The 15,138-nt window shown below is 54.3% G+C and overlaps 2 protein-coding genes across 6 annotated transcripts in view; both read left to right on the forward strand.

Moving 5' to 3' along the window:
* LOC127587505 (zinc finger and BTB domain-containing protein 7B-like) overlaps positions 1 to 15,138 on the forward strand; it is a 444,483-nt gene that overhangs the window by 344,849 nt on the left and 84,496 nt on the right. The window lies entirely within an intron of this gene.
* The window catches only part of LOC127587524 (ephrin-A4-like), a 34,875-nt gene continuing 23,561 nt past the window's right edge, over positions 3,825 to 15,138 (forward strand). For all 4 annotated transcript variants that reach the window (XM_052045918.1, XM_052045920.1, XM_052045919.1 and 1 more), the window contains exon 1: positions 3,825 to 4,003. In XM_052045918.1, the coding sequence (XP_051901878.1) occupies positions 3,891 to 4,003 (113 nt within the window). In that variant the 5' untranslated portion in view covers positions 3,825 to 3,890. The remainder of the gene's footprint in view (positions 4,004 to 15,138) is intronic.

The raw sequence follows: 15,138 nt of genomic DNA on the forward strand, positions 1-15,138 counted from the left end.
GCCGAATTTCTTTAACCCCCTGAGGAAGTAGAGGCGCTGGTGAGCTTTCTTGGCCGTGGCGTCTATGTGGTTGGACCAGGACAGGCTGTTGGTGATGTTCACTCCCAGGAACTTGAAGCTCTCAACCCTCTCGACCTCAGCACCGTTGATGTAGGCAGGTGCATGTACACCGCCCCCTTTCCTGAAGTCGATGACCAGCTCTTTTGTTTTGCTGACATTGAGGGAAAGGTTGTTGTCATGACACCGTGTCACTAAGCTCTCTATCTCCTTCCTGTACCCCGACTCATCGTTATTTGAGATACAGCCCACTATGGTGGTATCACCTGCAAACTTGTAGATGGAGTTAGAGCAGAATCTGGGTACGCAGTCGTGAGTGTATCGGGAGTCGAGTCGAGGGCTGAGGACGCAGCCTTGTGGGGCACCAGTATTGAGGATAATTGGCCCCTCCCATCCTGACGAATGGCAGTCAACATTCCCTGATAAACAGATCAAATGGAGGAGGCTGGAATGGAAGATGGATTATCCGACAGGGAATTTAACAAATATCTATTTAGACCCAAGCTCTGATTGTTTAACCTGTGAAGTAATTACAGTTCAGGGCCAAATTAGGAAGGAGGGGAAATCTATGAGATGAGGAAAATTTAATAAACAAACGGGACTAAACGGTGCTCCATCTCGAGTGATGAATGAGCGTCTCCTTCAGATGAGACAGGCGAGGTGCGTGTAATTGGCAAGTGCTTTATCGTCATTGAGTGAGGGAAGATAATCTGAGGTTGAATGGGGTTACAGTTCCACTGGCTGCCTGCAGAGGGAGCTTCACTCCGTGTCTGACCCCGGGAGTGTGTGACGGGACGGTGCGGAGGGAGCCTCACCCTGCGTCTGACCCCGGGAGTGTGTGGCGGGACGGTGCGGAGGGAGCTTCACCCTGTGTCTGACCCCGGGAGTGTGTGGCGGGACGGTGCGGAGGGAGCCTCACTCTGTGTCTGACCCTGGGAGTGTGTGATGGGACGGTGCGGAGGGAGCTTCACCCTGTGTCTGACCCCGGGAGTGTGTGACGGGACGGTGCGGAGGGAGCTTCACCCTGCGTCTGACCCCGGGAGTGTGTGACGGGACGGTGCGGAGGGAGCTTCACCCTGCGTCTGACCCCGGGAGTGTGTGGCGGGACGGTGCGGAGGGAGCCTCACTCTGTGTCTGACCCTGGGAGTGTGTGATGGGACGGTGCGGAGGGAGCTTCACCCTGTGTCTGACCCCGGGAGTGTGTGGCGGGACGGTGCGGAGGGAGCTTCACCCTGTGTCTGACCCTGGGAGTGTGTGACGGGACGGTGCGGAGGGAGCTTCACCCTGTGTCTGACCCCGGGAGTGTGTGACGGGACGGTGCAGAGGGAGCTTCACCCTGTGTCTGACCCCGGAAGTGTGTGATGGGACGGTGCGGAGGGAGCTTCACCCTGTGTCTGACCCCGGGAGTGTGTGATGAGATCTGTTATTCTATATATAAACCCCCCGAACCCCTGGATCAGACCCCAGCCTGTAACCCACTCCCGGGGATCTGTTGTGCATATTTAACAGCCATTTCGAGTGCGTCCCGTTGCCCTGTTGATGGTTCTGACTCCTTACAGCTGTGTTAATGAAAGACTAACAAGCAATTTCCATCAAACCGCTGGAGACCGCTGGTAAAATTGACAATTCCGACTGTCGATAAGTTCAATTTCTCTCCTGCTGATGTTTCGGCTCCACTTCCTTCGAATATCGACCGACAATCCCATCCCTGTCACTGTGCACCTTCAGCCCTCAGTGCACGGAATGCAGATGTTCCGCCCGGGCCCGGAGACGCACTCGGGATATTCCTGAATCTCCGTGCTCAGTGAAAGAGCCGCTGAATGCTGCAGGGGACATAATTCCAACCATTTCATCCAAGTGTTGTACACTTGCAGTATTCAACACTGGCACCACCCCCCCCCCCCCAACACACACACACACACACACACACACACACACACAGGGTGTACAGGAGGTGACACTGGGACACACAGACACACTATACACACACACTACAGACACACACAGGGTGGACAGGACACACACACACACACACACACACACACAGAGTGTACAGGTGACACTGGGAGACACACACCAGACACACACACACACACACTGCAGACACACATTACAGAGACACATGCTACAAATGCACTACAGACACACACTACAGGCAGACACACACCACAGACAGACACACACAGACTACAGACAGAGAGACACACACTACAGACGCAGACATACACTACCTACAGACAGACAGACCAACACACACACATACACGACCTCCAGACAGACACACACACCACGGACACACATACCACAGACACACACAGACTACAGATACAGACATACACTACCTACAGACACAGACACACACACACACACTATGTACAGACAGACACACGCACTACCTACAGACAGACACATGGAAGTCTCTGCCTCTCCCCAGTACCAGTGATACTTTCACACCTCCCCCCCCCCCCCCCCCCACCCGGGACGTCAGTCCCACCGCCCTGGGCAGTGGGAGTTGAGGCTGTGCTCCGGGATACAGGCTGGGAGATCCTGCTGATCTGGATGTGAATAAGTCGGAACATGTTGGCTGAAGCGTTACCTCCCACGGTTCCCCCGGCAACCCCACTGTGTGCCAAGTCCGGCCTGCTAACTACCAGGAGGCTTCTCCTTGGCGCAGAGGCCTACCGAGCCTCCAAGGAAGGACCCAATCCCGCCCCCAACCAGAGTTGGCAGGGCCCAGGCCGCAGCGGCCTCCGCGGCGCACAGCAAGATCCCGGGTGGGTGTCGCCCTGCGGCCTTGGGGTGTAGACCTGCTCCACCCGACCCGTGTCCCCGGTGAGGGGGCCCCAGACCTGTCAGAGGAGCCGTCGTTGGGGGGCTCAGACCTCCAATGGGGGCTGGAGGGAAAGATCCCAAAGTCCTGAATCCTGGACTCTGCCAACGTCCGGATGTCTCCTACCCCCCCCACGCAACCCCCCCCACCCCCCACCGACCCCCTACCTGCAAACCCTTCCTTCGAACCCCACCCCTCTCCCCCCCCAAACCCTTCCATCCCTCTCTCCCTCCTGCCTCCACCCACACTCTGTTCATCAGCAGGACCTCCCCCACGGTCCCCTCTCGCAACTTTCTCTCCCATCTTCCCCACCTCACATTCCTCAACCTCTCCCTCCCGCACAGCCTCCCTCGCCCCCCACCTCCCTCGCCTCCCTCACCCCCACCTCCTCTCTCATTTCCTGCCTCTCCATTCTACCCCCGCCTTTCTTTCCCTCTCCTTTCCCCTCTCTCCATTTTCTCTCTCTCCGCTTTCTCTCTCGCTCCCCCCTTCTCTCTCTCTCTCCCCCCCTCCTTCTCTCTCTCTCTCCCCCCCTCCTTCTCTCTCCCTCACGATCCCTCTCTCCTCCTCAGCCCCAAGGCAAGCAACAGGTCTAACAAACTCCACCTCTGTCTCCCCTGCACCTCACCCCTCCCCTTCCACCCCTCCCAACCTCCTCAAACCTCTGGTTGGGCCCACAGGAATCCCCCTGGGGTGCTGAAAACTTGGGAGCTTTCAAAGATCAAAGTTATACAAGCAAAGCGATCAGGTTAAAGTAAAAATGCAGCACTAAAGCAAAATTAACCAAGCCAGCGTTGCCCCTTTAAGACAAGATGAAACTCATCCCACTTTAAATTGCCTGCACACACAACAGAGGCAAAAGGTTTAAAGTTACGCATATCTGGGGCGTGTCTTCAATAGTTAAAAAAAAGTACAAACATCCAAGTTTAGCAGCGAGCTGTGATTGAGTGTGGCAGAGGGAGAGAGAGAAGAGCCAGAGAAAAGAAAGAGAAAGGTTGAAGACATGCATTTAGGTTTGTTCTTGCAACGCGCACTGTGGCTCCATACACTGCTGCAGGAAATGGGCAAGGTTTTATCAGCCAGACACAGCGTATATTGGAACAGCACAAATCCAAGGTAAAATGGAACAAAGTCTCACTCGCTCAGCACTTCCTTCTCGAGAAATCTTTGAAAGTTCTTGTGCAGCGTTGTGAAAAGTCCAACAGAAAGTTGGTAAAATGTTTAGCAGAAACTTGGTTAAAAAGTTTAGCAGAAACTTGGTTAAAAAGTTTAGCAGAAACTTGGTTAAAAAGTTCATCAACAAATTGGTTAAAGACTTTAGCAGGAAGTTGGTTAAAAGCATCGGAAAATTGGTTAAAAGTTCCTCAGAAAGTTGGTTAAAAGTTCAGCAGAAAGTTGATTCAGAAAGTTGAGCGCAAAGTTGGTCAAGTATTTGAACAAAACTCTTTAGCTAAGTTTAGTAACACAGTTTTTCTCTCAGGGAGCAGATGACACCTCCCTGCTTACTTTATAATTCTTCAAATATTTCGACACAATCCTTGAAGGAATTGTGGGGAAAACAATATTGAGGCATGTGTCATCTTGCAGATTTAAGTCTTTATGTGAGCCACCTTTCTTGCAGTTTTGAGGCTATTGTTCCTGAAGCACTTGGGATATTTTTACACCTCTGTTTTCTAGTTGGGTTAAATAAATAGTCTTTACTACTGGCTTTGACACACCTTCTGGTCACAAGTGGTTTCAATGATGTTTACTTCAGGCAAAGTGAAGGCTCTTAAAGAGACAGGGTCTGTTGGTGAACTTCAACATTCAATGTGAAGGAACTAATTGTAGTAAATGATTTACACACGGTTGTCAAATGGTGCTAATCTTTGCCACATGTGTCTCATGAGAAGTAACACCACTTGCTCAGTTAGAGCCAAATCCCACAGCAAAAGACCCGATCAAAAATGCACAGCATCCATTTGGCAGTGTGAGGAGTGTGCTCCACAGTGAAGCCAAATCTCCATCTGCCTTCAACGGTGGGTGTGGGGAATCCCACGGGAGGTTGTGGAGGAGGAGGGGGGAGTGAACATCCCTGGGGTCCTGGGAGAAGGAATACCGACACATCAACCTGAATTAACACTGGATTAGTGTTAGTGAGATCTTGCAATGCATTTTCCTGAACTAAAGTTTGATTGCAGTGCAGTGCTATTGGGGACGGGTCTGTCGCTGTGTAACACCGGGGTACGGGACCGGCGGGGACGGGTCTGTCGCCGAGGGAAGTGAACACCCTGTGGGTCAAATTGCTCTGAAGGAATCTCTCTCCGGATTTGTCTTTCTCCCTGTTTCTTTCTCTCTCGCTATCTCCCCCCCTCCCTCTCTCCCCCCTCTCCCCTCCTCTTCCCCCCCTCCTCTCTCCTCTCCCCTCCTCTCCCCCCTCCTCTCTCCTCCCCCCTCCTCTCTCCTCCCCCCTCCTCTCTCCCCCCCTCTCCCCCCCCTCCCCCCCTCTCTCCCCCCCTCTCTCCCCCCCTCTCTCCCCCCCCTCTCTCCCCCCCTCTCTCCCCCCCCTCTCCCCCCTCTCTCCCCCCCCTCTCCCCCCCTCCTCTCTCCCCCCTCCTCTCCCCCCCTCCCCCTCCTCTTCCCCCTTCCTCTCTCCCCCCTCCTCCCGTCTCTCTCTCCCCCTCCTCTCTCTCTCTCCCCCGCCCCTCCTCTTCCCCCCCCCCCCCCGCCCCTCTCTGTGGTGATGGGCAGGATGAAATCCTTTGCCCTGATTAAACTGATGCTGATGAATCCCTGCCTCAGAGTGAGGCATCGATTTCAATTCCACTCGGCACAAAGCTCATTCAACTGGTCTCCCACAGAGCGGGATTAGCAAATATCTGCTCAATGAGGAGGGAAGCGTAATCGAGAGCACTGAAGATAGTGTGGTGTCAGAGAGCAACTCACATTAAAGCTTTGAAAGAAGTGGCACCATATGTCCTGACATTGTTGTCTCTGTGTGTTACATCCAGAGTGAAGCTCCCTCCGCACCGTCCCGTCACACACTCCCGGGGTCAGACACAGAGTGAAGCTCCCTCCGCACCGTCCCGTCACACACTCCCGGGGTCAGACACAGGGTGAAGCTCCCTCCGCACCGTCCCGTCACACACTCCCGGGGTCAGACACAGGGTAAAGCTCCCTCCGCACCATCCTGGGACATAAGTCTATCTCTGGTTCGTTCACCTTTTCTCTGGAGGGAACTGGGTTTAGTTGGAACATTGCACTCCAAAGCTGGATGTTTTGGTGTCCGATAGTTCAGGGTGACGTTGAACGAACCGTTTCCTTTTGTCAAGTAAGTTGGCAAGAAGTTGCTGTTCTACGAGGTGTACTTTCAGTTAGTGGCATAGTTATTGTCCAGCCTCTGGGCTGAGGAGAACTGATCACCGTGCTTCTGTGTGCTGACCTGTGGTGTGTCTGAGACAAAGTTACCTCCCTTCGCTCAATCCCTCTCCGAGTTCAGCCCACCACCATCAGAGGAGGCTTCCTGGGAATTTTAGCTACTTTACCTGGTCGGGAGAGGGAGGGATTGAGGAAGGGGAGAGAAGAGGCAGTGAGGTTTGGGAGGGAATTCTGGAGCGTGGGAACTGGGTGCACGGACATCAGGGTCAGAGCGACGGGAATATGGAAGGGAGTGTTGGTGGGATTTCCCGGAAGTGTTGCAAGGACTTGGGAGTGCGGTTGGAAGTGGTGGGAGTTGAAACGACAAACAGTCATGGAGAGACAGGCCCTTCGGCCCACCGATACCGTGCTAACTACCAGCCACCCATTTACACCCATCCACATTTTATTCTCCCCACTTTTTCCCATCAACTTCCCCCCCCCCCCGTCCAGATTCTAACCCTCACCCACACACTAGGGGGGCAATTAACCCACCGACCCCGCACGTCGTTGGGATGTGGGAGGGAACTGGAGCCCCTGGGAGAAACCCACGCGGTCACAGGGAGAGCGTGCAAGCTCCACACACACACACACACACACACACACACACACACACACACACACACACACACACACACACACACACACAGAGTCACAGACACACACGTGTGCACACACACTCACATGGACCCACACACACACAAGGACCCACACACACAGCGCTGGTCAGGATGGAACCCGGGTCTCTGGACCCCCGAGTCAGCGGCTTTACCCACTGCGCCACCGGGCCCTCCCCTCCCTCGAGGCCTGCGGGAGAACTACTACCCACGATAGAACCCCCCCCGCCCCCACCCCCTCCCCCACCACTTGTGGCCCTCCGTCTCATCCCACCCCTGCCCATTCCGAAGCAGCGATGGATTTGAGCGATCCCGTCCCTTGGGGATGGCCAGTGGGCATCGGGAGCTCGGAATTCTTTCCTTCCCGGCGCCAAGGCTCCACATGTGTGCTGAGCGGATATAATTCTGACACTTAATTGTGCTTTGATCGGATTAGCCCATGGATTAGTCTTCGTGCTGGGATGAAGCATGTTGATTTAATTAGTTACTCGCAGAAGCCCGAGTTGCTTTGAATGTTAAGCAGGGATCACACAAGGTTGCTGCTGCTTGTCTGGGGTGGGTCAGACTCTCGGGCAGCCAGGCGCAAGGAGGCCCTCGGGCCTAGTGTTAGGATCAGAGAGCAGGGATCCTTCTGGTGTCTGAACCACCCCGTCTCACCCATGCTGATGCCCCCTCAAGCCACCAAATCCTAGAACATAGAACCGTACCGCACAATACAGGCCCTTCGGCCCACCTTTAAACCTTGCCTAAGACTATCTAACCGCTTCCTCCCACATATCCCTCTATTTTAAATTCCTCCATATGCTTATCTAGCAGTCTCTTGAATTTGACCAATGTACCTGCCTCCACCACCGCCCCAGGCAGCACAGTCCATGCCCCAACCACTCTCTGGGTAAAAAACCTCCCTCTGATATCTCCCTTGAACTTCCCACCCATTTACTTTAAAGCCGTGCCCTCTTGTATTGAGCATTGGTGCCCTAGGAAAGAGGCGCTGGCCGTCCACTCTACCTATTCCTCTTAATATTTTGTACACCTCTATCATGTCTCCTCTCATCCTCCTCCTCTCCAAAGAGTAAAGCCCGAGCTCCCTTAGTCTCTCCTCATAATGCATACTCTCCAAACCAGGCAGCATCCTGGTAAATCTCCTCTGCACCCTTTCCAATGCCTCCACATCCTTCCTATAATGAGGTGACCAGAACTGGACACAGTACTCATCATTACCTCACGGCTCTTAAACTCGATCCCCCAACTTATGAAAGCTAACATCCCATAAGCTTTCTTAACTACCCTATCCACCTGTGAGGCAACTTTCAGGGATCTGTGGATATCAACTTCTCAGCCCAGTTCTGCATCCTATCACCCTCTTCACCCTCCAGTGTCCTGAAATACCCCCTTACACTGTTTACCGCACAGAAACAGGCCCTTCGGTCCATCTAAACTGGTCCTATTTGCCTGCGTTTGGCCCATACCTCTCTAAACCTTTCCCATCCACGTAAAGGTAATCGGTTGACTTATTGCCACATGCACCGAGATAAGAGTGAAAAGCTTTTGTCTTGCGTGCCATCCAGGCAGATCATTCCGTACGGAGGAAGACAGAATGCAGAATAGAGTGTTACGGTTGCAGAGAAAGTGATCACGAGGTCACAAGACAGGGGAGCAGTAGGAGGCCATTCAGCCCATCGAGTCTGCTCTAAAGCAAAGGGAAAAAGAAATGGGAAAGGGGGGGGGGGAACGTCTGCTCCATGAGCTAAAGGAAAAAAAACACTATCCCTTTCTAGCCCCAATTTCCGGCCTTATCCTCATAACCCTTGATACCTTGACTAATTAGATACCTATCTATCTCCTCCTTAAACGCCTCCAATGATCGGGCCTCCACTGCTGTACGTGGCAAGGAATTCCATAAATTCACTACCCTCTGGCTAAAGAAATTTCTCCTCATCTCTGTTTTAAACCTGTACCCTCTAATTCTAAGATTGTGCCCTCTGGTCCTGGACTCACCCACCAAGGGAAACAGCTTGGCCACGTCTACTCTGTCCAGTCCTTTCAACATTTTAAATGTTTCTATGAGGTCCCCTCTCATTCTTCTGTACTCCAGTGAGTACAGCCCAAGAGCCGACAAACGCTCATCGTATGTAAGCCCTTTCATTCTGGGGATCATCCTCGTAAACCCTCTCCAACATCAGCACATCCTTCCTAAGGTATAGGGCCCAAAACTGTGCACGGTATTCCAAATGAGGCCTCACGAGTGCCCTGTAGAGCCGTGCAGTGCAGGCAGACAATCAGGTGCAAGGGCCACGACGAGGTAGACCGAGAGATCGAGAGTTCGTCTTTTCACGTGCAAGGGTCTGATAACGATGGGATAGAAGCTGTCCAAATGTTATTAATGTGCCTATCACAACAGCTCGTCCCATGGCCGGACCACCCCCTGGGTGAAAAAGTTGCCCCTCAGGTTCCCATTAAATCTCTCCCCTCTCACCTTAAACCTGTGCCCTCTAGTTCTTGATTCCCCAACCCCGGGGAAAAGACTGTGTGCGCGTTGTAGAACTCTGAGCAATAGAACTATAGAACTCTGGTCAGACCACATGTGTTCAGTTCTGGTCGCCTCATTATAGGAAGGATGTGGAAGCTTTAGAGAGGGTGCAGAGGAGATTTACCAGGATGCTGCCTGGATTGGAGAGCATGTCTTATGAGGATAGGTTGAGCGAGCGAGGGCTTTTCTCTTTGGAGAGAAGGAGGATGAGAGGTGACTTGATAGAGGTGTACAAGAGGCATAGATCGAGTGGACAGTCAGAGACTTTTTCCCAGGGCGACAATGGCTAACACAAGGGGACATAATTTTAAGGTGAGTGGAGGAAGGTATAAGGGGGATGTTTTTTACACGGAGAGTGGTGGGTGTGTGGAACGCACTGCCGGCAGAGGTTGTGGGGGCAGATACATTCGGGATATTTAAGAGACTCTTAGACAGCTACATGAATGATAGAGAAATGGAGGGCTATGTGGCAGGGAAGGGTTAGATAGATCTTAGAGCAGGATAAAATGTCGGTACAACATTGTGGGCCGAAGGGCCTGTACTGTGCTGTAGTGTTCTGTGTTCACCCCATCTATGCCCCTAATGATTTTATACACCTCTGTAAGGTCGAAGATATTACTGGGCTGGAGTGGGTCTTGAACCCCCGACACGAACTCGGGGATCAGAGTTGAAGGTTACACCCGCTAAGCCATTCGGTTTTGTCTCCCTTTGGTTGATGCCAGGGTCTCTTTTCGGAAATTCGGCGTCTGGATCTTGAGAGGGTGGGGAGTGAGCCGCCATCTTGTATTGCCTCAGTCCGTGTGGTGAAGGTGCACCCCACCTCTTGGCCGCCCCTCCCGCGGCGCGGCACTCCCTCCTCGCTGCCCCTCCCGCGGCGCGGATCTCCCTCCATATAGCCTACAACTGTCAAGGGGAGACTGCAGCCTTGACGACGTTACCCGCTGTACTCCCTCCCTTCCACAGCCATCTGAGAGAGAATTAGCCTCATGAATATTAAAAGGCCCGAGGGGTTAATGGAATCTCTATCTGCGACTGTGCAGGCTGCGTACAGAGAGTAAAGACATCCTGCTGCTGATGTGATATCATGCCAGCAACGAGATTTCGCCGCAGATCCAAGCGTGAATCCCACCATTAATCTCTCCGCCATCACCGCCTTGGGTTACGTGGAATTAAAACTTAATCGTTCTTCCCTGCTCCTTCTGAAATCAAACCGAGAAAAGCAGCAGGGAGACAGGCCCTTCAGCCCAACGGGTCCGTGCCGACCAAGATTCCCCATCCAAGCCGGTCCCATTTGCCTGCGTTTGGCCCGTATCCCTCTACACCTTTCCCATTCGTGTACCTGAGTGTCTTTTATTGTACCTGCCCTCGACCACTTCCTCTGGCAGCTCGTTCCACATACGGACCACCCTCTGGGTGAAGAAGTTGTCCCTCAGGTTCCTATTAAATCTCCGCCCTCTCACCTTAAACATGTGCCCTTTTGTTCTTGATTCCCCAACCCTGGGGAAAAGACTGTGCGCATTCACCCTGTCGATGCCCCTCATGGTTTGATACACCTCTATAAGGTCACCCCTATGCTCCAAGGAGTAAAGTCCCAGCCTGCCCAACCTCTCCCTATAACTCAGGCCCTCGAGTCCCAGCAACGTCCTCGTAGATCTCCACTGCGCTCTTTCCAGCTTAATGGCATCTTTCCTATAACAGGGACCAAAACTGTTCACTGTTCTCCAAGGGCGGCCTCACTGATGTCCTGTACAACTGCAACATAACCTCCCAACTCCTGTACTCGGTGCCCTGACCGATGGCCAGCGTGCCGAATGCCTTCTTCACCGCCCTGTCTACCTGTGAGGCCGCTTTCAGGGAACCATGGACTCCTAGGTCCCTCTGTTCTACAGCACCCCCAGGGAGGGAGGGGGGCAGAACCTGCGGGTGGTGGTGTCCCCCCTCGGCGGGGAGAGGTGGCGGGTCTGGGAGGTGCTGTCAGGGTAGCCCCGGGCGCGGGACCACGGTGCGTTCTGTAGACGGTGAGGCCACTGTGGCGGAGGGAGGGGGTGCTTCGGGGGGAGGGGCGTGGGTGGGGTGCCGATCGAGCGGGCTGCCTTATCCCAGTGGATGTCTGTCCTTCTCCATCCGTGTCCGTCCATCTCTCTCTCTTTCTCTCTCTCTCTCTCTGTATCTCTGTCTCTGTCTCTGTCTCTCCCCCTGCCTCCCTCTCTCTCTGTGTCTCTTTCTTTCTGTCTCCTGTTCTCTCTCTCTCCCCCTTGGTCTTACTCTCTCTCCCCTCTCTCCCCCCTCTCTCGCCTCTCTCCCCCTCCCCCTCCTCTATCTCCCTCCCTCGCTCCCCCCTCCCCTTCAACCCCCTCTCCATCCTATCTCCCTCCCTCCTATCTCCCTCTCCCCCTTTCTCTCCCCTCTATCTCCAACCCCCCTTCCCCTCTCCCCTTCTCCCACACCACAACCTCTGGGACAGGTGTGAGGAGGGAGGGAGGAGCCGTCGACGGCTGGGTGATCCCCCTCCACGCGAGGAAGGGGGACGCCTGCCCGGAATGCCGTGTCCCCTGCTCTGCTCTGCTGGGCGAGGCTGCCACGGGAGCCCGGAATCCTGCTGAGCTCCCTCAAGGTCTCCCAAACGCTCGCTCCACGGGCCGAAGGAAGTGGGAGCGAAACGTTCCGACGGACCCTTCCCCTGGCTCCCCCAGCGGCCCTGTCACGGAAGCTGCCGGGGGTGGGGATGGGGGTGGGGGGTGGTGGGAACGAGCCAATCCCCGGACGCGGCAAGGCCTGCACCCGGAGTGTCAACGATTCCTTCCCCACCCACCTCCACAGATGCTGCTCGACCTGCTGAGTCCCTCCAGCAGCTTGTCCGTGGCTCCTTCCGTCCAGTCCATCGCCGCCATGCGTGGCCTCAAAATGGCCGCCGGCGTCGTCAAGGAGACCTGCCGCCCTGGCCATTCCCTTCTCCCCCTTCCACCTCCTGGGAGGAGGTACAGGAGCTCGAAAGCCCGGACGTCCCGATTTATGAAGTTTGATTGTTGCCCCGGATTCCCGACATCCGCAAAATCAAAGCCGAGTTTATTGTCACATGTACAGGTGCAGTGAAAACCTTACTTGCAGCAGCATGACAGGCACAGAGCATCAGAGACACAACATTCACAAGAAAAATGTAAATTAAGCATAAATTTTACACTATTTTTACAAGAAAGAACACAATTAGAACAAAAAAAAGTCCACTGTAGTGCAAAGTGGTCCCAGTGTTGCTGTCCTGAGGCAGTGATTCAGGTGGTGCCGGTCGGTTCAAGAACCGAATGGTTGAAGGGAAGTCGCTGTTCCTGAACCTGGTGGTGTGGGGACTTCAGGCTTCTGTACCTCCTGCCCGATGGGAGCTGCGAGAAGACGGCACGGCCCGGACGGTGGGGGATCTTTGATGACGGACGTTGCCTTCTTGAGGCAGCCCCTCCTGTAGATACTCCTGATGGTGGGGAGGGATGTGCCCGTGACGTGTTGGGCTGAATCCGCGACTCTCTGCAGCTTATGTTCCTGGGCGTTCGAATTCTCGTACCATACCCTGATGTAACCAACCAGGATACTGGAGTCACCTGCATCAGTCATTTAGTCAAACTGCCCCAGGCAGGTCGCGCTGAATTTTCAAGGAAAAATTGACTTCAAAGCCAAAAAAAAATTCTCGGTAAAGAAAGCAATTGAACTGTTCAACAGGCAGGAGAGAGACCGGTTTGTGGGGAGACACCTCAGGCTTTTGATTGAGGAATAGGCTTCAACCAGGCCTGCTGAAGAGTTGGTGCTTGATGGACACTGAGGTTCTTGCTTCCCCCTTGACGTGGAGTGGAATTTGCTCAAGGCTTCAGGAGGACGTCTCAATCCACTGCTGAGGAGATAAGGCCTCTTGGGACTAGGCCCGACTGCATGGGAATTAACACTTGCGTTGTATTGTGATAGCACATGTATGTGGCCTCATGCACAGGTGCCCTGACTCACTGCCTCGGTTAGACACAGAGTGAAGCTCCCTCCACACCGTCCCGTCACACACTCCCGGGGTCAGACACAGAGTGAAGCTCCCTCCACACCGTCCCGTCACACACTCCTGGGGTCAGACACAGGGTGAAGCTCCCTCCGCACCGTCCCGTCACACACTCCTGGGGTCAGACACAGGGTGAAGCTGATGTTGCTGACTGATTGGCCAGATTTATTTGATTTATTTAGTTGATTTGAGATTGATTATCCGGTGAGCAGTTCAGTATGAGGGCTTTGGAAATGTGCTGGGCCATGCTGTAAGTTGAACCGTTGTTTCCCCGTGAAATATGATTCTTTTGGTAATGGATTTGGACAAAAAAAATTATTTGCGCTGTGCAGTCATTTCTATTTTCAAACTGAGGTGTCAGTGAGGTCAATGAATTTTCGTTTTCTCGGATACATTCCCCCGAAACACTCCCTCCCTTCTCCACAGCGGCCACACCGTCTACAGAATGCACCGCGGTCCCTCGCCCCGGGCTACTCCGACAGCACCTCCCAGACCCGCCACCTCTCCCCGCCAAGGGGGGACATCACCACCCGCCTCCGCCATCCCGACGGGGAAACACATCGGCTGTTCCTTAACCGTCGCCGGGTCCAAATCCCCAGAACTCCCTCCCCCGACAGCACTGCGGGAGCACCTCACCCCACACGGACTGCGGGCGGTTCGAGACGGCGGTTCATCCTGGCCCTCTTGAGGGGGGCGGTGAGGGATAGGTGATAAATGTCAAATTCAGAACCTAGTAAATAAGTTTAAAAAATCAATGCGGGGTGTTGTTTCTCGAACTTCTCCCAGTAAGTTTTAGCTCGGTCTCTTAACAGTTTGAATGTTAAGTGTGTACGTGGACTATCAGATCCCCCTGACCACCAGACCCGTGTACGCGGACTCTCAGATCCCCCTGACCACCAGACCCGTGTACGCGGACTCTCAGATCCCCCTGAACTCCAGACCTGTGTACGCGGACTCTCAGATCCCCCTGACCACCAGACCCGTGTACGCGGACTCTCAGATCCCCCTGACCACCAGACCCGTGTACGCGGACTCTCAGATCCCCCTGAACACCAGACCCGTGTACGCGGACTCTCAGATCCCCCTGAACACCAGACCCGTGTACGCGGACTCTCAGATCCCCCTGAACACCAGACCCGTGTACGCGGACTCTCAGATCCCCCTGAACACCAGACCCGTGTACGCGGACTCTCAGATCCCCCTGAACACCAGACCCGTGTACGCGGACTCTCAGATCCCCCTGAACACCAGACCCGTGTACGCGGACTCTCAGATCCCCCTGAACACCAGACCTGTGTACGCGGACTCTCAGATCCCCCCTGACCACCAGACCCGTGTACGCGGACTCTCAGATCCCCCTGAACACCAGACCCGTGTACGCGGACTCTCAGATCCCCCTGAACACCAGACCCGTGTACGCGGACTCTCAGATCCCCCTGAACACCAGACCCGTGTACGCGGACTCTCAGATCCCCCTGAACACCAGACCCGTGTACGCGGACTCTCAGATCCCCCTGAACACCAGACCCGTGTACGCGGACTCTCAGATCCCCCTGAACACCAGACCTGTGTACGCGGACTCTCAGATCCCCCTGAACACCAGACCTGTGTACGCGGACTCTCAGATCCCCCTGAACACCAGACCCGTGTACGCGGACTCTCAGATCCCCCTGAACAC

This window comes from Pristis pectinata, chromosome 40 (assembly GCF_009764475.1).
Source record: "Pristis pectinata isolate sPriPec2 chromosome 40, sPriPec2.1.pri, whole genome shotgun sequence".
Taxonomy (NCBI): domain Eukaryota; kingdom Metazoa; phylum Chordata; class Chondrichthyes; order Rhinopristiformes; family Pristidae; genus Pristis; species Pristis pectinata.